This window comes from Lithobates pipiens, unplaced genomic scaffold (genome assembly GCF_037356315.1).
Source record: "Lithobates pipiens isolate NorthernLeopardFrog02 unplaced genomic scaffold, aLitPip1_a1.2 Scaffold_19, whole genome shotgun sequence".
Classification (NCBI taxonomy): domain Eukaryota; kingdom Metazoa; phylum Chordata; class Amphibia; order Anura; family Ranidae; genus Lithobates; species Lithobates pipiens.
Window position 1 is genome coordinate 471,574,629 of NW_027507764.1, and position 26,302 is coordinate 471,600,930.

At 43.4% G+C, this 26,302-nt stretch overlaps 1 protein-coding gene across 1 annotated transcript in view; it reads left to right on the plus strand.

The window, feature by feature from the left end:
- Positions 1-402: 402 nt before the first annotated feature.
- Positions 403-26,302, plus strand: part of RDH10 (retinol dehydrogenase 10) — a 30,887-nt gene continuing 4,987 nt past the window's right edge. Inside the window, exons 1-4 of the mRNA XM_077492879.1 lie at positions 403-995; positions 4,057-4,295; positions 24,233-24,331; positions 25,568-25,713. Of these exons, the coding sequence (XP_077349005.1) occupies positions 713-995; positions 4,057-4,295; positions 24,233-24,331; positions 25,568-25,713 (767 nt within the window). The 5' untranslated portion in view covers positions 403-712. The remainder of the gene's footprint in view (positions 996-4,056; positions 4,296-24,232; positions 24,332-25,567; positions 25,714-26,302) is intronic.

The window sequence follows — 26,302 nt, forward strand, 5'->3', positions numbered from 1 at the left end:
TATCCAAGCGGACATAGGGTTTAGAATTTTAGAGGGCCCCTCGCGGGCGAGCTTCGCTCGCCACGCTTCGGGCTCGGCCTCGCTGCGCTCGGCTCTTTTTTATTCTAACTCTATGTCCACTTGGATAGTGGGGATAGAACCTGGACTCACGGCGCAGGCGCCGTTCGTCCTCGGCAATTTTCGGAATCTGTGCTCCTGTGTACTGCGCATGCGCAGTACGCAGAGGACAGCATCTGATGGAGGACCCTAATTGACAAGACAACGGCAGTAGCGGAGTGTGAGTTGTGGGCGGAGTTAGCCCAGAGTTTGGCAGGGCTCCGCCCCCCCCCCCCGGCGGCATGTGAAGTTTTGGGCGGAGTTAGAGCGGAGTTTTGGCGTTGTTCCTCCCCCGTAGGCTCCGCCCCCTGTACGCTGAGTGTGTGCGGGATGTAGCGGGCGGGGCTGTGCGGAGTCACGGTGCCGGGTATATAGTGCGATCCCGGGGCCACAACATGCAGAGTACGGGCCCCCTTGTCTGCAGCCGCCATCCCCGGAACATTACTCCTCATTGGTCAGACGGGAGGGGACGGCTCTTCCCGGCACACAGCACCGCGGACGGGACATGGGTGGAGGGAGTGTGAGGATCTCCGAGCATTGACTTCACCCCGACACCCTCCGCTACTCCTCCGACACCCACCGGAACCCGTCCTCCGACACCCGCCGCACCGGGACTATGAACATCGTGCTGGAGTTCTTCCTCGTCACTTTCAAGGTCCTGTGGGCCTTCGTGCTGGCCGGGGCCAAGTGGCTGGTCCGCCCCAAGGAGAAGAGTGTGAGCGGCCAGGTGTGTCTGATCACCGGGGCGGGCAGCGGCCTCGGGCGACTCTTCGCTCTGGAGTTCGCCCGCCGCCGGGCACAGCTCGTCCTATGGGACATCAACACCGACAGCAACGAGGAGACCGCCGGCATGGTCCGACACATCTACCGGGACCTCCAGGCCGAGGACGCCCTCAGGGGTGAGTCCCACACTCCGATCTCTACACCGATCACTATGCACACACACCGATCTCTACACACACACACACCGATCACTGTGCACACACCGATCTCTACACCGATCACTACACACACACCCATCTCTGGACACCACAGATCGCACACAGGTCTCGGCTCTAAAACTTTCACCAACTCTTCCCCTCCAGCATCGATCTGATTGTACATGTGTGATCCCCTAGTCTATGTACAGGAGAGATCCCTCCATACATAACACCGACTATCCCATCTACACCCCGACCATCCTAGGGACACCCCTGTATGGACAGCGCTCAGCTCTGTAATCAGAGGACATCTAGGACTGGATGAGGACATTTGGGATCAGGAGGGATGATAAGGACATGTTGGACCAGGATTTAAGAATGGGACATCTAGGATCAGAAGGGATGATGGGACAGCTAGGATCAGGAAGAATTATTATTATTATTATTATTATTATTATTCAGGATTTATAATGGGGACATGTTGGACCAGGACTAAGAAAGGGACATGATGGGATAGCCAGGATCAGGACTGATAATGAGGACACATGGGATAGCTAGGCTCAGGAAGAATAATGGGGACATCAGGGATTGGTGAGGGGACAGCTAGTATCAGAAAAAAAAAAAAAAAAATGAGGATGGGGACGGGTAGGATCAGGAGGAACACATGGGACAGCTAGGTTCGGGTCTAATAACAAGGACATCTAGAACTGGATGAGGACATTTGGGATCAGGAGGGATAAGAAGGACCTGTTGGACCAGGATTTAAGAAGGGGACATCTAGAATCAGAAGGGAGGATGGGACAGCTAGGATCAGGAAGAATAATTATTTTTTATTATTATTCAGAATTTTTATAATGGGACATGTTGGACCAGGACTAAGACAGGGACATCTGTAATAATGGGGCAGCTGGGATCAGGACTGATAATGAGGAGATTTGGGATCAGGACTAAGAATGGGATAGCTAGGATCAGGAAGAATAATGAGGACATCTAGAATTTGGGATTGATGATGGGACAGGTAGGATCGGGAGGAATACGTGGGACAGCTAGGTGCAGGTCTAATAACAAGGACATCTAGGATCAGTAAGAATAAGGACATGCTGAATCAGGACTAAGAATAGGTTATCTAGAATTGGGAATAATGGGACATATAGGATTGGGGCTAAAAAATGGGGGCAGCTGGGGTTAGAAGGAATCGAGGGGCATTTATAATAATGGAACATAAAGGATAATGAGGACACAATGGCTCAGGACTAAGAATGGGACATCTCCATCTTAGATTGGGGCTGATCAAGACTAATGATGGGGGGGGGGGGGGGGGGCATCGGCATCTGAGATCAGTACTAGTGATGGGACAGCTGGGTTTAGGACTAATAATAATGGGGACAACAAGCATCAGGACTAAGAATTGGACAGCTATGATCTGGAGGATTAATGATAGGACATCAAGGATCAGGACTCGTGCTGGGACATCTGATGGGAATTGGTAATCTCTGGAGAGGTCCCTGGCTCCAGGACTGTCCCCGGTGTAGTTCTTTCTATAGTACATTGCAGGGTCTGATCTGTATGTGTAATGTACAGGAATGTCAGTCTGATGATCCAAAGTCCCTTCACAGTGATTGGTCAGTTGTGTTTTACTTTGATGATTTGGGGGGGGGGGTCGTCTCTGACCCCCATCAGTTTCTATACAGTATGGTTGTAGAAGTGATTTCAACTATAAGATTTAGTCCTATCTATGTAAACCCCAGCAGAATGTTTTTCGGATCTCGGTACACACATTGCCATGAAAGCTGCTCACATGATGTTAGGTGTCAGCGGTATTCCGGTACATAGACTTCCACACTTCCGGGATCTTCCCAGCAGTAATGTTCATACTGAGCTCAGTATATGAGGTGGGACTGTGCCCGGGAGGTGGACGAGGTGGGACTGTGCCCGGGAGGTGGACGAGGTGGGACTGTGCCCGGGAGGTGGACGAGGTGGGACTGCCCGGGGTACATTATCTTCATATGTAATGCCTTGCAGAGCAGACACAGCCGGGGTGTAAATCCTCCATTATCGATGCTGATTGGTGAATTGCCGGTGTACGTCGTGCTGGCTGGGGCACCTGCATTCCTCAACGATTAATATCTTTTCTGATATACAGTACAAGACCCATTACCCGGCTCTGCTCATACATTACACAACACTTGGTTTGGCTGCGTATTGTCTTTTATCTGATCAAAGTACAGTCCCAGTTTGTTTTGGATGAGATCCCGTTCCTTTTTGCATAAATAAATGCCCGCTACATCTGTTATTAGTGTAATGTTTAAAGCTGTGCGTTTTTTCATCCATGCGCCCGTCCAGATGACATCATTGGAGAAATGAGCAGTGCTCTACTACTAAAGTAAATAGTATAGTAGCTTTGATGATTGGACGCTGGTACAGCAATGGATTACCATGCTTCTGGCCAGAAGAAAATCTGAAATAAATAAAATTATATATATATATATATCTTTTTTTTTTTTTTTTGGAACCCTTAAGCTGCCCATATACTACACAACCTGACTGTACAATCTCTATAGATCTACCAACAAGTGTGTGTGTGTGTGTGTATATTGCAGGAACTGCCTGATTAGGTACAGGTTTGTTGGGCTGTCTAATTTTATTTTTGTTATATTGCATTACTTTTGGTAAATCTAAAGATTGTACAATCTATTTGTATAGCATTAGGCTAATTTCAACAATTGCCATGAGGTTTCCATGTTTTTCTATTGTGCCTGCTCACATCTGAGTCATACTGTCTGTCACTCAACACTTCTAAAAAGTACAGCAATTTCTTGGGGGGGCGTGATCACACATTTTTGGCCCCAATAGACTTCAATGGGAGCGCCATGATTTAATGTTAAGTCTCCTCTTCCTCCTAGTAACTAGCTCTGCATTGTTTAAAAGAAAAACGATCAAGCTTTAAAATGCCCAAAAAAATAAATAAATACGATTTGAAATCTCATGAAAACCCTGAAGTGTGACCCCGGTCTTTACCCTGTGCTCTTTATTATTACAGCGGGAAATCCTGTTGAAGAAGAGGTTCTGCCAAGCTCCAATCTCCAGGTCTATACGTACACTTGTGATGTAGGCAAGCGAGAGAGCGTCTACGCGACGGCTGAAAAGGTGCGACGGGAAGTCGGCGATGTCTTTCTGCTGCTCAATAACGCCGGCGTGGTCTCAGGGCACCATCTCCTTGAGTGCCCAGATGAACTAATTGAACGGACTATGATGGTTAATTGCCATGCACACTTTTGGGTAAGATTCGCAATGAAATATTTTGTGGGGTTTTTTTATTTTTATTTTTTCCCTCTTGTTTTAGTAGCATATTTGTATACAAATCTAACTTATTACTGTATTTTGTTCTAAAATTTTGGATCCTCATTCCAATACAGGGTCTCTCAACCAGGGTTCCATGGAAGCCTAGGGTTCTTCCAGAGGGTTCTAGGGGTTCCTTGAGCAATATTTGCCTCTTAGATAAGTTTTTTTTTTTTTTTTTTTTTTTTTTTTTTTTCTCCCAAGGGTTCCCCTGTGTTGAGAGACTGCTCTAATAAGTGTCTTCTATTAGGTTAGTAGTTTTCAACCAGGGTTCCATGGAAGTCTAGGGTTCATCCAGAGGTCTTTGAGGCTTCCTTGAGTAATAAACAATTTCCACTGACACCGTTGATCTTTATGACCACAAGTATAAGGAGCAGTCTTCCCACTGACCATCACACTAATGTATCATGAGTTGTAGATATAGTCATTTTAGCCAAGGTTTCTCAAGACCAGAAAGCTATTTCAAGGGTTCCTCTGTTGAAAGGTTGAGAGTCTGTATTAGTGAGATGTATTTTGTCTTGTAATCAAGAGATATTTTTAGGTCTGAAATTTTACATTGCAGCGCTCAGTAAGGAGAGCTGACTCAGACAGCTACCTTGTCACCTTTTTATCACTTGGTGTCAGGGAAACTTGTGGGATGTGACTCGTGCTGATAGCGGAGGAATGAAGCAGCAGACAGAAATTACACTTTGTGCCCTGGAGAGAGACAAGTAGACGCTAGAGAGGGATCTGCCTTGTTTATATTTCATGTCGGAGGTTTACAACCACTTTAAGTTTTGGGTATAATAATGCTTCCAGCCTAGGTTCACACTAATGTGCCCCCCCCCCCCCCCCTCCCCCTCCTGTGTGAGGTGTGAATTTACCATGCATTTCAGGAGGCAGGCATTAAACAATTTGCAGAGATGTAAACTGTGTGCTGCGAGTTTAATGCAAGTTCACTTGCAGCCTAGGAGGATAACATTTGCATTGTACCATAGGAATTTGCATCACATCTGCAGTCCACGCGCACCGAAATCGCAACGCATAGATGTGAACCAAAGCCATGGAACACTATGCCACGATGCTTTTTTACATGACCTGTGAATCGGTGTGTTCGTAAACGCATCAAACCCTTCTTCATTCTTAAAGTGGAAGTGAACCCTCCTATTGTTCTCAGCCAAGTAAGCTGGCATCTGTTTAATCTAAAATTGCCATGATGCTGCGCATGTGATCAGTTATGACACCAGCCATTGGATGGTTTGACAGTTTGGTTGTGTCCTCAACCAAAGTGACCATTGGCATGCTGGGGATGTAACACTTAAGTTTAAAAAAAAAAAAAAATGATGGGTTTACCTCTGCTTTAATTATGGGGCTGTGTTGTGCATTCTTCGGAGCTAGGAGACAGCGTGAGTTATTGGTATCAACGATCCGAGAGGATTTTGTCCTCTTACTTCTCAATGTAGAACTCAACCCATCATTTCAAACAGTTTTATGTTCCAGTCATGCCGGGAATGTAATTGTCACATTTTCTTGTGCTGTCAAACCATCAAATGACCGGTGTCATAAATGATCACATGCGCAGCATCGTGGCCATTGCAGATCAAACAGAAGCCAAGATGGCAGCTTCCTTGGCTGAAAAATAGAGGTGCGCCAAATAACATTTATGGACCCGAAAATGTAGTATTCACCTGATATAGATAGAGAGAGTGTGTGTGTGTGTGTGTGTGTGTGTGTGTGTGTGTATATGTGTATGTGTGTATATATATATAGTGCTCGACAAAACCCGGTCGCATTGGCGACTAGAATCAGCGACCTTGCGCCTGGGGCAGCATAGCTGGGGGTATCCCGTCTCCGTGGACCCCCCCCCCCCCCGCGCGCGATCGCGTCGGGCCGCGCCGCAGGCGGCCGGTAATTGAGCCCCCGGCTTTGAGGCCTTCTGTGATCCTATGGTTCCTTCTGGAATCTGGCGCCCTCTTGTGGTGGCCGTTGGAATTACAACCAACAATGCTAATGGGCCAGTCTTTCTCCATCCCTTTACTTAGAACCCCTAAACAAAAAAAAAAAATATAAATATATATATTATATATATATATTTTTTTTATTATTTATTCTAACACCCTAGAGAGTAAAATGGTGGTCATTGCAATACTGTCTGTCACACCATATTTGCACAGCGGACTTACAAGCGCACTTTTTTTGGGGAAAAATTTTTTATTTAATAAAAAAAAAAAGACAACAGTAAAGTTAGCCCAATTTTTTTTTTTTTTATATTGTGAAAGATAATGTTACGCCGAGTAAATCGATACCCAACATGTCACGCTTCAAAATTGCACCCGCTCATGGAATGGCGACAAACTTTTACCCTTTAAAATCTCCATAGGCGACGTTTAAAAAATTCTTCAGGTTGCACGTTTTGAGTTACAGAGGAGGTCTGGGGCTAGAATTATTGCTCTTACTCTACCGATCGCAGCGATACCTCACATGTGTGGTTTGAACACCGCTTTCATATATGCGTTCGCTTCTGCACGCAAGCTTGGCAAGACAGGGCGCATTTAAAACAATTTTTTTTTCTTATTTAACTTTTATTTTTATTTTTTTCACTGTTCTTTTAAAAAAAAAAATGTGTGTCACTTTTATTCCTATTACAAGGAATGTAAAAATCCCTTGTAATAGAAAAAAGCATGACAGGTCCTCTTATATATGAGATCTGGGGTCAGAGAGACCTCACATCTCATATTTACACTAAAATGCAATTTAAAAATGTCCCTCTAAGAGCTATGGGCAATGACTTGGAGACAGGTGGGGGGCTGGGGGCTATCTTCCCCTCACTCGTCTCCATGTCAGGCCAGGGACAGGTCCAGATCGCCGTCACGGACCTGGCTCCTAACTTTTTTAGCTGGCTCCTAGATTCCAAGCAAATTTGTCAACCCCTGTGTGTGTATATATATATATATATATATATATATATATATATATATATATATATATATTTTCAGGTGGTTTTTTATTTTGTCACTTAAAGGTCAAGTCCTAGGTATGGATATTATTTTTTGCATAATTGAATGTTCCATCCCTGTAGAAGCCGAGAATCGATGTAGTAGTCGCCGCTACTACAGTGGTCCTTGTTTTCAGGATCCCGTGCCAAGCAGCTTTACTACCTGGTAACCGCAGGGAGGTCACTGCCATGTTTATCACAAGTATCATTGAGAGCACACTTTGCATTTTATCAGTGCATGCAAGACATTCTCTGATTGGACAAAGTAAAGAGGTGGGGCTTGTGCAGAGTGAACGATGTAGTTACTATGTAGCAGGGCAGCAGCTATTTGGTGCAGGGTTCAGAAGAGAGCAAAGAGTAATAGCGGCAGCTACTAGAGTAAGGCCCCTTTCACATGGGTGCCTCTGAAGTGGGATATGCTTGTCCAGCAGGGGATCTCTCTGCTGAACAGGCAGATGATTGGTCCGTGTCCGCTCCGCTATGCAGAGCAGGCATTGACACAGCCTGCTCTCATCTATGGGGCAACCAGATAGAAGCAAGGCTGCCTGTCCTTTCCCTCTGATCCACCAGACAGCTGAGCAATAGGTCCTTCATCCATCTGTTTTGACCAGATAGTGGTGGGTGTCATCAGACCCCCCTCAGCCTCTTATATGGAGGGATGGATCAGGTCCGCCTGAAACGGACAGGAGGACATGTTTGGACAACAGTGTGAAGGGAACCTTATTCTGCGCTTCCCCCCCTAGAAAAGTATGAACATGCCAAAGCTGATCCGAAGTTACTTTGATGGCTTGGCCCAATTATCAAAAATATTCATACCTAGAATTTGACTTTTAGGGCTAATTTACACTTGCTTCGGAAGGACTATGTTAAAGCGGTAGTAAACCCGCATTTTTTTTTTTTTTTTTTTTTAAACCTGCAAAGCAAAAGGCATAATGAGCTAGTATGCACCGCATACTAGCTCATTATGAAATACTTACCTTAGAACGAGGCCCCGACATCTCGCCCGATCCACGCCGAGGAAGCCGACATGCTCCCTCGGCGTCTCTTCCGGGTATCGCGGCTCCGGCGCTGTGAGTGGCCGGAGCCGCGATATCGTCACTCCCGCGCATGCGCGCGGGAGATTTAAATCCGGCCGGACGAGCACTGCCGGATTTTCGCGGAGAGAACCCCCTTGTGCGCATGCGCCGCTGCAGTCAGCGGCGCATACCGAGGGGAATATCTCCTAAACCGTACAGGTTTAGGAGATATTTTTTTTACCTACAGGTAAGCCTTATTATAGGCTTTCCTGTAGGTAAAAGTTAAAAAAGTGGGTTTACTTCCACTTTAAAGCTCTCTGAACGCCAGTCAAAGCTCCTGTCACTAAATAAAATAGCTTACAGCCCTGTTCACACCTTGCTATTGCTTCAGTGGTGATTCAAGCGAGCTTTGCCATAGACTTCTATTGAGGCTTTGAAGCACAACTAAAGCTACCTGGGATATAATTTTAGAAGCAAAGCTAAATCTACGTGTAAACAGGGCTGTAAGCTAACCATTTTATTTAGTGACAGAAGCTTTGACTACACTTGCTTCAGACAGGCCTTGTTAAAGCTCTCTGAATGGCAAACTAGCCTAAAGGTTGATAACCTGCACAAAACATAATAGAATTGCAATGAAATAAATGGCCAGCTTAGCTTCAGTTTTTATCCAGCTGAACATGTCCTGTGATGGTCAAATACTCTGTGCTGTCGTTATTCTGCCCCTTGTGTTTACTGATGGTATTTCACCTCTGTAGTTATAAGTAGAACAGGTCAATCCAATACTTTACTATAAAATGTTGTTCAACCTGATGATTTCCAGGTTTGTCATTGAAAGGACAGAGAAGGTCATGATGTCACAAAGGGAGCTTAATCCCGTTTTAATAGACTGTAAAAGTTCTGTTAAAGCCTCAATGTCCATTCCCTCTGTTGGTGAATAATCTCGGTCATGGGGAATCGTGTAGGATATCTGCTCACTGAGAGCCCAGCTGTCCTTGAAACTTGGAGAGCTTGTCATTTTCTGTCGCTGCATTGTCTTTGTTCCACCTTTTTAATGAATGAAAGCTGGTGACATCTCAGGGTAGAAAAGGACGTATTGTCTGAATTTCTGAGAACATGTCAAAGGTTATTTTTGCTTCAATTACTATTCAGGAAGGTTAAGACTAGAATACTACCGTTGGCTGCAAGCCCAACAGTAATTTACAAACTAGCTAGAGAGAAAAATGGGACCAGAGTCCATGAGATGTAGCTGGTAATACACCAGCACCCCTGATCATCTGTAATTCTAAGCTGCAAGTCCCTGCCTTTATTTCTAACACTATAGAGCAGGGATCTGCAATTAGCGGACTTCCGGCTGTTACAAAACTACAAGTCCCAACATGCTTTTGCCTCTGAGTGTTATGCTTGTGGCTGTCAAAGTCTTGCTGTGCCTCATGGGACTTTTAGTTCTGCAAAAGCTGGCGGTCTGATAATTGCATATCCACGCTATAGAGTCTGCTGGTTTTTTGCATCCTTAGTGGTTGTCATGAATTCAGATTTAAAAGAGAAGTTTAGGTTGGGTGCAGCGTCGGTCCCCCATCAGCTCTAAGATTGAGAACCAAACAAAGACCATCACTCGGTCCTCAGAGCTCCATGAGCAGAGAGCTGGTGACAGTCAGTCACCGCTGTCTGCTCTGACCTCCCCCTGCGCACACTCTAACTGGAGGGCGTGGGAGCGTCTGGTTCAGGCTCTCAGCGGGGAGGCTGAGCCAGGTTTCGGTCCAGGGTTGTTGATGGATCCCATCATTGTTGTAATCTACGTTTGAGATTGGACTGAATCTTGGGCGGCAGAAGGCAGCGGGCTTCAGCTAAAAAAAGGGGTACACAGGAGTGCAGAACAACCTCCTGTGATCAATAGAAGTTCAGCCAGATGAGCTTTGGCTGCACTTCTCCTTTTAAAGACTTTAAAGTGGAGGGCCACCCTGGAAAAAAAAAAAATTTAAAAATTACAAAAAAAAAAAAATGAAACATATTTTTTTTTTTTTTTTTTTTTTACTTACCAGAAGTGCCTGTTGCTAGGCACATAATCCTAATCTTCCTCTTCCTCCTCGGCTGAGATCTTCTGGTCTTCTCTCCTCGTCGCGGTATCTTCTGGGTAATGGGTCACGCTGTGTGTTCCAGAACACAGCGCGTCCCATTCACAAAGTGCTGCGTGACTCGCGCATGCGCAGTAGGAAACGGGCAGTGAAGCCGTAAGGCTCCACTGCCTGTTTCCCTTACAAGGTATGGCGGCGCCGGGAGCCGAGGGACGGGTCGGCCTCGGGCGGCCGACATCGCGGGCGCCTGGACAGGTAAGTGGGCCCTCCGCTTTAAATTGTATCTAAACCAAGAGCAAACATTTTATTCTGCTGCAATTTTACTAGTCCTTTTGTGTGTGTGTGTGGTCGTGCCATTTTTTTTTTTTTTTTTTTCCCCTCCCCTAGGGTGACAACACTTAAGGTTACTGTAGCTACTGAGAAGCCGTGGTGTCATGGGACAGAAGATGGTAGGACTATATAGCAGTGTACAGGAAGATGGCTGCTCACTAGATTTCTGGCAGGATCAAGGGGGATTTACACTTTAACACATATACTGCTGAAAGCATTTGTGAGAGAACAGACCAAAAGGGGGAAAAAACTAGAAACGTTCATTGTTGGGGTTTACATACTCTTTAATTAAGCTGGTTTGTCATTGAGAGATTTAAAGCGGTAGTATTTGGGGCAAAAAAAAAACATTGCAGGTTAATGTCGTACTGTTTTGGTATGCTCTGCATTCTAGCACTTTGAGAGACTTGCCTTTTTTAAATGACGCCCTCTGGCATGCTGTTACTGCTGCAGTTGCTTCCATTTTCACCCGGTCTTGCTGCCAGGTCCACGTGCTCCAGCATGGCTGGGGTGTGATGACGTCACACTTATGTATGGGAGTCATGACCACAGCACAGCGTTCTACGTTGTGGTGATCTCCCAAATGATGTGTGTTTAGGAGATATTCATTGTACATACAGGTAAGACTTATTATAAGCTTGCCTGTAGGTACAAGCATCAAATATGATTTTACAACCACTTTTAAGTGTGCACGTCACCCTTTTTTTTTTGTTTTTTTACATTCTATAGTGAAGACCATGAATGTCATGATTTAGTAATTAATGAGTAGCTTTGATCTGCCCAGAAAATGTAGATATTTTAAGAAAGTGTCCATTCACACTTGTCATCCAACTTTGGACATCAAAGTCGAATGACAAGTTGTACCCCATGTGTCCCAGTGATAACCCTTCATATATGTGCAGCTTGAAGTTACAGCAACTTCAGAGTAATTCCTGCACTACTTTGGTCCAACCCTCAGAAGTTGCATGAAAGTCATACCTGAATGTTTTATGTGCAACAGTTGTCCATTATTGTTGGTCAAAGCCAAAGTTGCATTCAAGGCTTACCCCTATAAAGTTGCGTTTAATTCCAAAGTCGGGCTACTATGGAGTTGTACAAGCGTGAATGGAGCCTAAAGGTGACCACGCACCTCTATCTGTCTAAATTTTGATTGAGGTGGGTGTAATGTGTGTATAATTCTCAATTATAATATAATTTTTTTTTTTTCTTTTAAAGATCGACTAGCCATGACGTTCTGATTTTTCATTCGGTCAAACAGTTGATTGGCCAGGGCAGAATATTATCAATCACTAGTACTGGGATACTTTGCCAATGTATATGATTGTATTTCAGGTGGTCAGTGTATGAGCTTGCATAGTGCAAACAAAGATGTGATCGATTAATTTGATTATAGTTAAAAAGGTAAATCAATTTTAACTATCTGTCCAAATTCCCTTCCTTGTGTCTGGTATATCAGTTGGAATAATTTTTATCTATATTCAACACATCCAATCAGATGGGATATTATATACCTTTTTTTTTTATTTTTATTTTTTTGTCTTTCTCTCTGCAGCCCAGTGCTTACTAATCAACAGCAAAAAGCTGTATACAGAGCATTTCCTGTTCAAATTAAAAAGATGGTAAACGCGTGACTGATTTCCCCTTCCATTATGAATAGACGCATGAGTCCTCATACTGCTCACTCACTGTGTCTGTTCATTTAAAAAATAAAAATAAAAAAAATAAGTAAATGAGAGGCATAATGACCACATTACCCTCCCCCTCCTAAAGTGAAAGTTTTGTAACAAAAAGGGAGAATGCAACTGCAATAAAAATGGTGATCTGGCTTGCTAAAAGGGGAAGTTCGGTCTGCAGGTTGAATGAAAAACGTACCCAATCCCATTCCATGCAGGAATTGTATTCTGACAGCGGGATGCACAGATCAGAGCTGGAGCCTATTGCCTGCGGTGCTGATCCAGTGGAAATAAACCTAAAGGGTGAATAAACAAAGTTGATCGGTAGATTGTTTGGCCACACATGGATCAAAATTCGAACGATCTGGCTGAATTTTCGACTTGTGCATGGCCAGCTTAAGATGTGCCCACGCTATGGTTTTCTATTATGCAATTTTGTTTTTACTGTTTGAAATGCAATAAAATCGTCAGTGCCTCTTTACCCTAAAGGAGCCCCCTCATATTCACGGTGCTGAGCACTTAATGAACCAGCAGTTTGCCTTTAAAACAATCTGCTATTTCTCCTGTTATGACCTTCAATGTTTAACAATATACTACAGTGAATGTATTTCACAGTTGAGTAGTTTTGCTGTAAGCATACTTATTGTTGTAGTTTTAATGACTGTGGATGGCAAATGGCCTACTTCCCTTTTCTTTTACAAGCCGCGTGGTTTAGTTGCTCTTTATTAAACTTCTAAATAAGGCCGAGATATTTATTGCTGATAAAGGGGCAACGTTTTTACGAGCTGGAGTTGCTGTGCAATAATTGATCTTTTCCCCAGATTTTGTCCCATGGCTGCAAAACATATGTCACTTTTAGCAATGGCCTTTAAGGCTGCCTTCTCCCAAATGAAAGGAAATTGACGTAAATTTGTGAAATACAATGAATGTGCTCCGCTGGGCAAAGAACAGATGTCTCCGAGCATCTCTTGATGTCATCTAGCACCTCCAATGACGAGAGCCATCTGTAGGACAGAGGCAGCCAATTTCAGTGGTAACTAGTTTATTTCATACAGTGAATTGTTTTCTCCCGGCAGCTGTGAATTGTGCTGTAATGTTAGTTGAAATCTACTAGATAAGGACAGGGTGTGCTATTGTCACGTCATCGCAGCTTTTGAAGCTGGTAAAGGCCCAGTTATGTTTTGTAGGGATGGCTCATGAATTGTACGACACCCCAGGAGTGCCCCTTCAGACACCCCAGGAGTGCCCCTTCAGACACCCCAGGAGTGCCCCTTCAGACACCCCAGGAGTGCCCCTTCAGACACCCCAGGAGTGCCCCTTCAGACACCCCAGGAGTGCCCCTTCAGACACCCCAGGAGTGCCCCTTCAGACACCCCAGGAGTGCCCCTTCATCCTGGGCCTTGATTAAGTTCTCCTTTTTAAACATGTAGCTTTGCCATGGAGGAATTAATGGCTTGGCATGCCCCCCTTTTTTTCTATTCTATTTTTTTTTTTTTCATTTATCGAGCTCTTAGGTCATAGCTGGCCTCCTGTAGCATGTCCAATCTGCACATTTCTGATGCTTTACATTATTCCTGCATTTTGTCATAGAATAATGCTTGCTTGTGAGCATGCCTTGGCTCTAGTAACAACTATCTTAGTCACTACTTGGCAGTAGCACAATCTTTCTAGTTCAGGGCTGCTCGTTCCCTGACAGAAGCGCTCAGGTGGTGTAGGCCGCACACTCTGTAGCTCGGGGAGACACGGGACACTTCAGGGGAAGTTCTTTTGCATCCAGTCTTTGACTTGCAGTCAGATATTGAATTGCAAATGCCATCAAGCCTTATAGGGCTGTGGACTCTGCAAAATGAATGTGGAACTCCCTGGATATTGTGGGTAGGAAACCTATGTTCTAGTCCTTGTTACAGCACTATTTTAGGCTAATAATGCTGGATGCCAGATATATAATGCAGTTGCATATTATTATTATTATGAATAATAATTATTCTTTTAAAGCACTAGTTGTAGGTTCCCCATGATTGTGCCCTTCTGTGGTTAAAACACCTTGGGGGGTATAGCTTTAAGTGGAGGTGAGCCCTGGCTGGAGTTGAACATCTTTAGTTTGCAGCCCCTTTATTCGTATAGCAGACTACCTTGGAACAAGAGCAGATGATTGGGCCTTGGCACCCTGCTGATTGCAGGGAATCGGAAGATACAGGCTGACCTGTGAAAAGGTGTTGGGTTCATCTCACAGTTGTAGGTGCCTGAATTTGCTTTGTTCTAACAAACCTGTTCTACTTACTTGCTCTGTGCAGTGGTTTTGCACAGAGCAGCCCGAGCCTCCTCTTCTCGGATTCCTCGCTGGCACTCCTGGCCCTCCTGGCTCCTCCCTCCACCCAAGTGCTACCAGAGCAAGCAGCTTGCAATGGGGGCACCCAATCCAGCTTGTTCGCATGCTGGGGCTCTGCATGTCTATTCACTTAGAGCCATGGCTCCACACCTTCCTCCTCTCTCATCACTGGCTGTGATTTACAATTGGCCAATGAGGGAGAGCTGAGGCTCTTGTGCACATTGCTGGATCGAGATGGGGCTCAGGTAAGTATTGGGGGTGCTGGGGGGAGCAGCACCCAAAAGTTGGGGTGTGTTTGGGTTTTTTTTTTTTTTTTTTTTTTTACTTTCATGCTTGGAATGTTAAAAAAAACTTGAGCCTTTCAAAGCACAAACTTCTTATAAGCCCATCTATAAGGGTGAGTGCATGGCTAAATGGTGACACTACATAAATCCAATATGTAGAGAAATATTTATCCCATCCCATGAGACTCAAAAGTAGTGACAGTGGAACGACACTGCATCTGAGCACCACAAAACAAAAGCAATTTAATTAATGATATATTTATTAATGCTAGCAGAATAAAGATTAAAAACGGTCAAAGTTGTTTGAGAGAGTGGAGTTCCACTAATTTCCTCAAAGCATGGCTGTAGCTGATGCCAAATTATTTGCAGGACCTCTATGGGGCCGGTTCACACACCTCCACAGCAGTTTCGGCGTAAATTGCACAGGTGTCCTTTGCGTCTTTTGGTCCGTTTCAGGTCTGAATTCATCGGACTCCTGCTGCGAGTCACTGTGTGAACCCAGCCTCAAGAAGAATATGCCCGCTAGGTAAGTATAAAGGAAATTGAGGGTACTGTAGCTGGGAGAACAGACTAGAAGTATTGGTAACTTGTTAGAGAGTTTATGGAATACTTCCATTTCATAAAAAATGCACTGCATTGGGGGGGTGTTTTGTGGGGTGTTTTTGTGTGTGTGTGTGAGGTTTGCCACTCTATTGAAAATGAATGGGCTGCCTTAAAGTGAAACTAAATTCCCCCCCCCCCCCCCCATGGTTAACAGTTAACAGTAGATGGGTAACAATGTTTTAAGGCCAATTCACACCTCAATGAGTTGTGGGGAAACCCACATTCCATGCACTTTTATCCCACACCATGTTGAAACTGCACTGACAATCTGCAGTGAGTGTCGGTATTAACATAACAGCACCCTAAATGCCTGTAGCACATGCAGTTTTGTTTTCCTGCACTGGATGGTACAGCAGTGTCATGCAATCTGGTTGCTGTGCATTTTTTTTCAGAGTAGCGTATGCACTACTTTTGGTGCTGTTTGGCGAGATTTCAGCCCATTCAAATGACTGCTGTACCCCGATCACATTTGACTCGCACAAGAACACAGCGCCTTCCTGTGCAATTCATGGTGTGAAGCAGCCCTAATTGCAAGAGAGACCTAGTATATCTATTTTGCAACAAAAAGCCCACCTGGTGTGTGTGTGTGTGTGTGTGTGTGTTTGGGTCCAGTTCACGTGTGGATTCAGGGGGAAAAATTTGCATCTGAAACCAATGAACAGAAACGCACAACACTCAGTACACCGGACTGCAAACTGCACCTGCATATATGTAAACCCGTGCCTTACTCGGGACACACATGAAAACGCACACAGTAATAGTGTGACTGAAGCTCTTGGATCTGTGCTCAACCTGAGCCCATCTGTACCTGGATGAAAATGGGGTCTTCTAAACAGGGCGGGGGGGGGGGGGGGGGGTTGTCATGGGACACAAATGTCCTACGCTTCACTACCAAATGCATTCCATGAGGGGTTAAGCTGAAAAGAAAAATAAAAGCCTGCTAATCTGTCTGTAAAAGTCATTATCCTAAAATGTAATTATGACACTGCCCGTAGCTCACAATACGTTATTTCCTTGTTTTCCACATTTACTTTACTTTTGCCTAATTTGTCTTGACACTGCAGCTGTGGCGGTCTTTTGTGCGACTAAACCTTTCCTCTGTTGTGTTTTCATGAAAAGCACTAAAGAATTCTGGAGCGGGGTGGGAAGAAGTGCTAGACTGTTAGAAGTTAATTTGCCATAAACAAGGAAGTCGAGAACCAATTACTAAAGCTATGAAGTGACATGTAAATGCTTGTCCACTTTCACACATTTTGTGCCTAATAAGTAATTGCTGTGTTCCTATAAGTGCCATCCCAAATGTGCAATTTGTATGTAGCAGGACCAAGTCTTTTGAAATGTCCTATAAAAGAAAAAGCTGTGCTTATGTTTACTGCAGTATTTAAAAAAGAAGGGGGTGAAACAGTACCACAACATAACATAACATTGGCAATGTGCACAGCGCTTTTCAAAGAATTAGAAATGGGCTTTTTCACAATTTACCGCAACCTTTCAGCAGTAGTTTCCAGTGAACCTTGAATCTGTTGTGGGTGGGTTGCCTTAATCAATTCATGTTGTGATCAACATTGAAGGTTTTTTTTTTTTTTTTTTTTTTTTTAATCAACCTATGCATGCTAGCTTTGCATCTAGGTCCACGATGACGTCCACACAGCAGTATGCTCTATTTCTTTAAATTGAATGTTCAGTAGATAATTTATAAAAGAAAGCCAGAGCCTCTAGAACAGCCTTTTTAAAACCTTTCAGCTCAGAAGAACCCTTGACATTATTTTCCAGTCTTGAGGAACCCCTGCTAAAAAAGACTATCTACAACTCATAATGCATTAGTGTGATGGTCAGTGGGAAGATTTATCCCTTTACAGATAGCTAGATCGTTGGTGTCAGGGGAAACTTATCCAAGAGGTAGAAATTGCTTATTGCTCAAGGAACTCTGCGAATCCACTGTGGGTTCGCGCATCGCACCAGTTCACACTGCCATATGCTAACTGCCGGGAGTGTCAGTCCCTTTTTAATGACTGAGTGTTTCGTGAGCAAATTCTCAGTCAGATGAGTAGCCACTATCGGCAGTGATCTCCTTTTAGTGATTTTGTAGAGGGGAATCTTTCCAATGGCCACCATGTAAGGGGCATTTTTCTAAATCCTATCATTATTATAATAATTTCAAGGGTTCCTCCATGGTTAAAAAAAAAAAAAAAAAAAATCTGATGTACACTTCAGCTGTGTTATTTATTATTTTTTTTTCTTTGAAAAAACTTGACTGAACAGTCCACATGTGTGAAAGGGGTCTAAAACCCAGTATACATGGGCAGAATATCGGGAGACATTTTCCAGTAAAAAAATACCAGCCTGCATTCTGCCCATGTGTATGTCTGTCAGAAGCCGGTCATTCGGCTGGCGTGTGTCAGGCCCACGTGCTGAAAAACAAGCGTGCGACCGACTCCCGTTCTACGCTCTCAGCCAATGCCAGAGAGTGCTGATTGGAGTGTTCTGTTGTGTTTGCAGGATAAGTATGGTGGCACATACTGTGACAAAAACTGAGTGTGGGAGTAAATTTTACAAGGTATATGGCTAACAGGGGGCCTTGAGCGGGTTGCATGGGGGAAAAAAAACTGATGGCTTCAGTCGGAGATGCTGTACTAACAATACAAGGTTTGTACAGCAAAAAAAAAGTATTCACTCCATTGCCATTTTCCATGTTTTGTTGCCTCACAACCTAGAATGAACATGGATTGTTTGTTTGAGGATTTGCATCATTTAATTTACAGAACATGGCCAAATTTTTTCGTGTGTGTATTTTTTTTATTATTTTATTTTTTTTTTTCCCTGTGAAGCAAACAACAAATGACAAAATAACAGAAAAAGTCAATGTGCATAACTATTCACCCCCCCAGGTCAATATTTTGTAGAGCCACCTTTTTGCGGCTATCACAGCTCCAAGTCACTTTGGATAAGTCTCTGAGCTTGCCACATCTTACCACTGGGATTTTTGCCCAAAACTGCTCCAGCTACTTTAAGTTGGATGGTTTGTGAACAGCAAGATTTTCTATTGGATTAAAGTCTGGGCTTTGACTAGTCCATTCCAACACATTTACATGTTTCCCCTTAAACCACTCAAGTGTTGCTTTAGCAGTGTGTTTGGGATCATTGTCCTGCTGGAAGGTGAACCTCTCTGCTAGCCTCAAATAACAGAGTTGTACAGGTTTTGCTCGAATATCCCTTTATTTGGCACCATCCATCTTTTCCCTCAACTCTGACCAGGTTCCCAGTCCTGACTGCTGAAAAACACCAATACAGCATGATGCTGCCACCACCATGTTTCACTGTGGGGATGGTGTTCTTTGGATGATGTAAAGTGTTGGGTTTTTGCCAGACATAGCATTTTCTTTGATGGCCAAAAAGTTCTGCTTTTAGTCTCATCAGACCAGAGCACCTTCCTCCATACATTTTGGGAGTCTCCCACAGGCCTTTTCACAAACTCAGAACGTGCCGTTTTTGTTTTTGCTAAAATTGATGGCTTTCTTCTGGTCACTCTGCCATAAAGCTCAACTCTATGGAGCGTACGGCTTATTGTCATTCTATGTACAGATACTCCAGTCTCTGCTGTGGAACTCTGCAGCTCCTCCAGGGTTACCTTGGGTCTCTGTACTGCCTCTCTGATTAATGCCCTCCTTGCCTGGTCCGTGAGTTTTTGTGTATGGCCATCTCATGGCAGGATTGCTGTTGTGCCATGTTATTTCCATTTGGTTATGATAGATTTGATGGTGCTCCTAGGTTATAAAACAAAATCCAAATCTCTGATCCCTAACCTGGACTTCTCAACAACATTTGCCCCTTACTTGTTTGGAGAGTTCCTTGGTCTTCATGGCAGTGTTTGGTTAGTGGTGCCTCTTGCTTAGGTGTTGCAACCTCTGGGGCCTTTCAAAAAATGTGGTGTGTGTGTGTGTGTGTAATGACAGATCATGTGCCACTTAGATTGCACACAGGTGGACATAATTTCACTTCAGATTGCACCAGAGCTTTTTACCGGCTTCATAACAAAGGGGGTGAATACATATGCACATGCCAATTATCATTTTTATTTTTGAACCTTTTTATTTTTTTTTTATTTTTTTTTTTATGTATATATTTTACTTCACCAACTTAGACTGTTTGTGTTCTGATTCATCACATATAATTTAGATTTAAAAAACATTGCACTAAAGACTGTAATTTAACAAAATGGGTAAAAAGCCAACGGGGTGAATACTTTTGCAAGGCACTGCACACATGGGCAGAATGTCAGCCTTTTTTTACCTGCAAATGTTTTGTGACATTCTGCCTATGTGTGGTTAACACTTTTGCTAACACCTCTGCAGACACGCTTTGTGGTGGTTTTTAACCCTTTATCTGCCGCTAGAGGGGGATAAAACCGTGCCGCTAGCGGGCGAATAGCGATGCAAATCCGACAGTAAAGCGAGGCTTTACCGCCGACTCCCCAGTGGGGCCTAAGAACAAAAGTGAAAAAAAAAAAATGGTTTCAGACCTTAAAACACTTTCTGAAAATTATACCCAGCATAATGGTGTAATGTGATATTGTCATGCTTTGCATATAGGCTAGACCTTTTGTGTGGTGCCATTTTATTTAGAATGACTCTCCAACACTCAGTAGGTAACACCTCCACGGTGGAGTATATCACCACACATGTTATGTACTTCATGTGAGGCTGGGTTCACACTAGCTGAGGTTTACATCGGGGTCCGGCACGTATCTGTTCACCATTTTCCGGTACGAAACTGGTCCAAATTGATGGCTGAATTTACACCTGAAACGGACCAGAAGACGCACAGGACCCTACTGCAATTTGGACAGTGTTACCCCAGAGGTGTGAGAAATTACTCCATTGAGAGTCGGTCACAGTCTCCTGTCATGCAAACTGCATGCGGTGACACCCACATCCAATTCACATCAGTGTGAACCCAACCTAAAGGAAAAAGTCAGATTGGTCTCCTATTGTGGTGCCTTGGCTGCTCATTCAAAATGCTGTAAGTGGGTTTGCCTTAATCAGTAATGAGGGAAATTTCACACATTAGCGTGTGAACATGAACAATACCATAACAAACTGAAAAGGTTTAAATGGCGGTCTTTAAAAGATGTTATCTCACATTTGCTTGAGTTTGCAGCAATATAGAATTTTTAATTTGTTTAAACTGTCCCTAATAAAGAGGGGAAGGGAAAAAACATTTTGGAGATCTCTGCTAATCCTGCCTTTGGCAGCCAGCTATCTGTACAACTGCCTTCCCTCCATTTTCAGCACTGCTAGCCAACATGGCTTAACACCTGCAAGCCCACAAAAAGGACATGAGGGGCTGTTTAGAAAGAAAATGCAATTGTGGAATGCTTGCAGCAGTTCTCCTATTCAGCATCATCCTGTAGAGTACAAATATATCTTTTTATTTTTTCCCCCTCTTTTGAATGAAGTATGTATTTTTGTGTATTTGCTAATATAAGATCTATATTCATGCAGCCCCCCCCCCCCCCCTCTTTAGCGCTTTGTTTCTCTGAATTGGCAAGTGGTGTAATGAAGCTGTGTTGGAAGGAAGGACATGGCGCGATCACAGATTTTTATTTTATTTTTTTATTTTTTTTAGATCTTAAACAAACACAAGATGGTTCTCAGGAGTTTGTTGATTAAATTACAATGATTACTCTGTGCTCAGCAGTTGGCATCAACAAAGTCAGAAATTACAGCAGATTTGATTTCAGGGGACGCAGCGATAATCTTGTTAGACAGAAATTAAGAATGCTTCAAAGAATTACTTGGAAATCTTTTAAAAGTGCAAGGAGATCCGAAAACTACCTGTTTTTCTTGGCCCAGTCAGAAGAACATTTTAGTAAAACTTTTTTTGGCTAGGGTATAATATATAATTTTTTTTTTTTTTTGGCCTGAGACAAGCAAACAAGCTAAGCCCTTTTTTTGTGCATCTCTGTTCTGCAGAGATGTGCAAAAATAGGCAAGTTCAACTTTTTGGTAAATGGAACTCTTCGTGGGTTCAGAAAAGCAGCCCTTGGCATGGAAATACAGACTAATAGAACCTATTTTCATTTAAAGATGGGCGAGTGTCAATTAACATTCAGGTGTTCATGGCTTACCAGGGAAAGGAAGAACGCTGTTTGGTAGCCATATATCGGAGTCCATAAAGCTCAGCCCACAGAGGTCCTAGAGCTTGCCCAGTTGTCGCCAATTGTTGGGCTAGCTGTAAACTAAGAAATTCAGTAGATTGTTCCATCCACCCTAGACAGAGAAGATGGAGGAATCTCCAGTGTAGGCTATTGTATAATCACTCAAGCAATGACTGCCTTTGATAAGATGCAGTCCTTGTGCAACTAATACTAATTAAAAACTTTTATATATACTATAATTGGCATGGCCAGGATGGGTCCTGCTCTATGCTTGTAAACAAACCAAAGCTTGAAGTGACAACCTCCTCATCATTTCTTGTTTTTGACATTCGAGGGGGAGGAACAACCTCTGTTCTAGTGCATCGGCTCCTTTGAGTGCGCTGCAGCCCTGATCAGGCGAGAGATAGATAGATAGATAGATAGAGAGAGATATATACCAAAAAAAAAAAACACACCCCAAATTTTATATATATTTACATACATTTTTTTTTTTTTTTTTTTTTTTTTTTTCCTGAAGGGTTCCAAATCACAAACAAACATAATTATTATTATTTTTTGTTTAAGCCCTGTTTTGATTTCACACTGGAGACCCAACTGCCAATTGTCTTCCTGTGATTCAGAAACACTGTGCTGGGTCATCTGACTTTCATTTGAAATTGGCCTTGTTTTGCTTTGTCGGTAGGAATGCAGTCTGGATGATGGAGTTTGACTGCCTACAAGTTATTGTGCGTGTTTTAGGCCTCATGCACACTGGACGTAATTACAGCTGCTGTTTTTGCTTTCAGATGTTTCTCTGAAGCCAGTAAACTCCCCAGCTTGTTATCCTATGTATCCATGCACACCTATGCTTTTATGTGTGTGTGTGTGTGTGGTTTTTGACAGGGGCATTTTCTGGATGGGGGAAAAAAAAAACGCCAAAATCAGCGGGCTTTGAAAGGAGTTTTTCAGCTGTAAAAACACACTCTAACTTTGATAAAAGCTTAAAAATGCTGAAACTCATGGCTATTCAACATTTATCAGTGTGTGGGTTTTTTTTTTTTTTTTTTGCCATACCAAACACTGCAAAAGTCATTCTACAGTTAATGCTATTGATGTTTTATGTGCATGAGGCCTTATGGTTAAGTAGAACGGTGTTTTGTAAATGAGTATAATCTAATGCAAATGAAGGGTTTGTTCACAACAGCAGTTTTTTTGGCATTAGTCAATGCAGCCCCAGTGCAAAAATGTTATTTTATTTTTTTCTGGCATCCTGTGGTTTCAGTTTCTCAGCGTGCTGGGGAAAACAAAAAACAGGGACATGCTGCATCTTCCTGCAGCAAGCTCCAATGCACTATAATGCGTTGCAGTACACTACAGCACAAGTTGGAGCCCTTTCAAACTGCCAGCACCTGGGCGTCAGCGGTAAAGCTCTTTTTAGTTGCACTTTACTGTCATTTTTGCAACTTTTTCAGGTGCTTTTTACCCCCTGCTAGCAGCTGAATAAAGGTTTAAAAGCTCCCACAGAGCACCGCTGCCATTGATTTCAATAGGCAGAGACGATTTAGTAGCGATGTATTCGCCGCTCCATAGAAGCTGCTTGCAGGACTTTTTATTTATTATTTTTTTGACGTCCTGCCACTGCAGTGCTCCAGTGTGAAAGCAGTCTGGCTTTCACACTGGGATTGCAGGTGAGGCCCTTTTCAGGAAATCTTTATAGCGCTAAAGTGCCTGGAAAAAACGTCTCCAGTGTGAAATCTGTGTGGTCGTTTTTTTTTTTTTTTTTTTATATGTCTAATTTAAAACTTTATAATCACTTCCGGCTTAATCCGAAAATATAGCTTTACATATACTTTGAAAACCGCATGCCAGCGCGCGCGCGTGTGTGTGTGTGTGTGTGTGTGTGTGTGTGTGTGTGTGTGTGTGTTATGGTTTTCTTTTTCTAGTGATCCTTTCAAATACAATCTGAGCCCAGGATTTTGTAGAGCCCTGCTTCTAACTTCTGACCAAATCTAATTTTAAAAGAAACAAAAATGGCAAGAAAATAAACTCTCCAAATGCTGAAAATCCATCAACAGGCAGTCCATGAAGGGGGTGTTGTGTGTGTGTGTGTTGTGTTTTTTTTTTTTTTTTGGTCTCCAGATCAGTGCATATTTATAGCAGACATTTAATTGTTGCGGATTAGGCGGAGGAAGGCAGCAAAAGGATTAAACGTTGCAAAAGACACTTTGTTTTTTTTCTGTTACCTGTAACATTGTGCTGTGCCAGGAAACTGGTTTATATGGAACACTGCGGACTGTGCCGGTTGGCACTGTCACTTTACTGGCTATTGTTGTATAGTTGACAGATGGTAAATGCATTGATAGCGGGTGTTAAGCTAATCTCCCTTTGACTGCCTGCAGTGTCTTAGATAATAGTGTAAATGAGGAATTGTCCTCTGACTCCAGTTGCTGTTTTCTTTTCCAGACCACAAAGGCATTTCTTCCGAAAATGATGGACATGAACCATGGGCACATTGTTACTGTTGCCAGTTCGCTCGGGTTATTTAGTACCGCAGGTGTAGAGGTAAGTGGTATTATTAATTTTATTATTCAGGATTTATGTAGTACCCAACAGTTTGCACAGTGCATCACAAATTAATAGGATATCGTATAGTTACAATACAATTTGAAGTCAGGGGTTAGGTATGCCCTGCTCGTGCAGGCTTACAATCTAGGGGCTAGTGATGCAAAAGGGAGTGACTGTAAGGGTCCTTTCACACGGGTTTGTCCACAGGGATCGATCCACTGATCCCTGCTGAGCAGGCGGATGGCAGGTTCATCTCTGCTCACTGTGTGGAGATGGACCTGTAAGAGCCCTGCTCTCCTCTATGGAAGATCGGATGAAAACGGACTGCTTGTCTGCTCCTCCAAATGGATGGAAAATAGGGCTTCCATCCGTCTGGATTTCACAGACAGTATTAGACCGGATATGCGCTGCTGAAAAATCGACAGGTGGACCTGATCGTGGTGCCCATGTATTATTGCGAGGTGGATGGTGAAAATCTCCTGGCTGTCCTATTGTATGCTGATGGCGGGACTCCTTGACAGGACTGATACAAGGCTCTGAATGCAACTGATCAGTCCTGTAGCTGTTAGCCTGTCACTTTTTTTTTTTTTTTTTTGCTGGCTGCATAGACTACAGCAGCCCATAGATCACTTGATTTTTCCTTCCTTCTCCAAGGGCCCCCACCCGACAGAATACACAGTGCCCCCACCCGACAGAATAAACCACTTATGTATGCTGGTGGGGAGGTGGGTCTCGAGGGACCGTCCTGGCTGGCAATAGTAGCAGTGGTTGTACCCAAGTTGATTTATGAATCGACGGGTACAATAAGCTACATTTGATGCGGAGCAATTTTTTGATCTGGTTCAAAATGAGGGTCCTGTGCAAATTTAATCTCCAGTTATGCTCTGTCCCCTCAATTTGCATTAAATTTGCACCTACCACAACAGAAAATGCACCGTAAAACTGCATCAGATTCGCACTGCATCAGTGTGAACCAGGACTGAGACAAGTCGTAGGTTGTGGCTGAAAATTGTTTGCGCTAGCCAGCATCATGTTTGTCCCCCAAGGTGAGCACTGAGCGGTGAAGTACCTCCATAAACATTGGAGTCGCTGTATATGTGATCCTGTCAAAATCGCTTGCATCAGATTATAAAAGAAAGCAAAACGTGATTGCCTTTATCTCCTTAATGTGAATTTATAAATGTATATGCCAATGCATGTATTTTTATATCTATATCTCCCTCTACAATACAGGATTACTGTGCTAGCAAGTTCGGCGCTGTGGGTTTCCACGAGTCGCTCAGCCATGAACTGAAAGCTGCAGACAAAGATGGGATTAAAACTACTTTGGTTTGTCCCTATCTGGTGGACACAGGCATGTTTCGAGGTTGCAGAATCAGGTTAGTTCATATAGAAGCCTTTCAGTAATATGTCCTTGCTGTAGTTGCGTTTGTGCGTCCATTTGTCCTAAGAAATGATTCTGAAATGTAAAGCACACTTATTCATATGTCTGCAATAAAATAATCACATGGCTAAGTATAGATTGCATGTATGTCACTGAAATGACAGCATGTTAGATTTTCTGTGTCTTCTGCAGGGAAATTGTTCTCTCAATTGGCACAATTCAGAGCTGCCAAAGAACTTTAGTGGCCAGAGGTACCCACATATGGGGTGAAAGAGGATTATTTTTAGATCTAGTCCTCTTGACAATCAACCCATATGTGGCAGGAATCTTCATCCTTAATGGGCACTGTGATCAGGAGTCGGTGGGATGGGATCCAGATCATAAGAGACCAGGAGCATTCTGGGATAGCTCAGTCGGGTGTGCTGGGAGTGTGCAGTGAGCCTGCTCTCGGCACCAAGATACCAGCTTCCATAGACGATGCATTAAAGTGTTCACCTTTTTAAAGAATACAGTACTTTATTATTTTCGATAAATTTCACTTGTAATTAGTTGTAAAGGTGTTGTAAAATGTAATACTTACTACT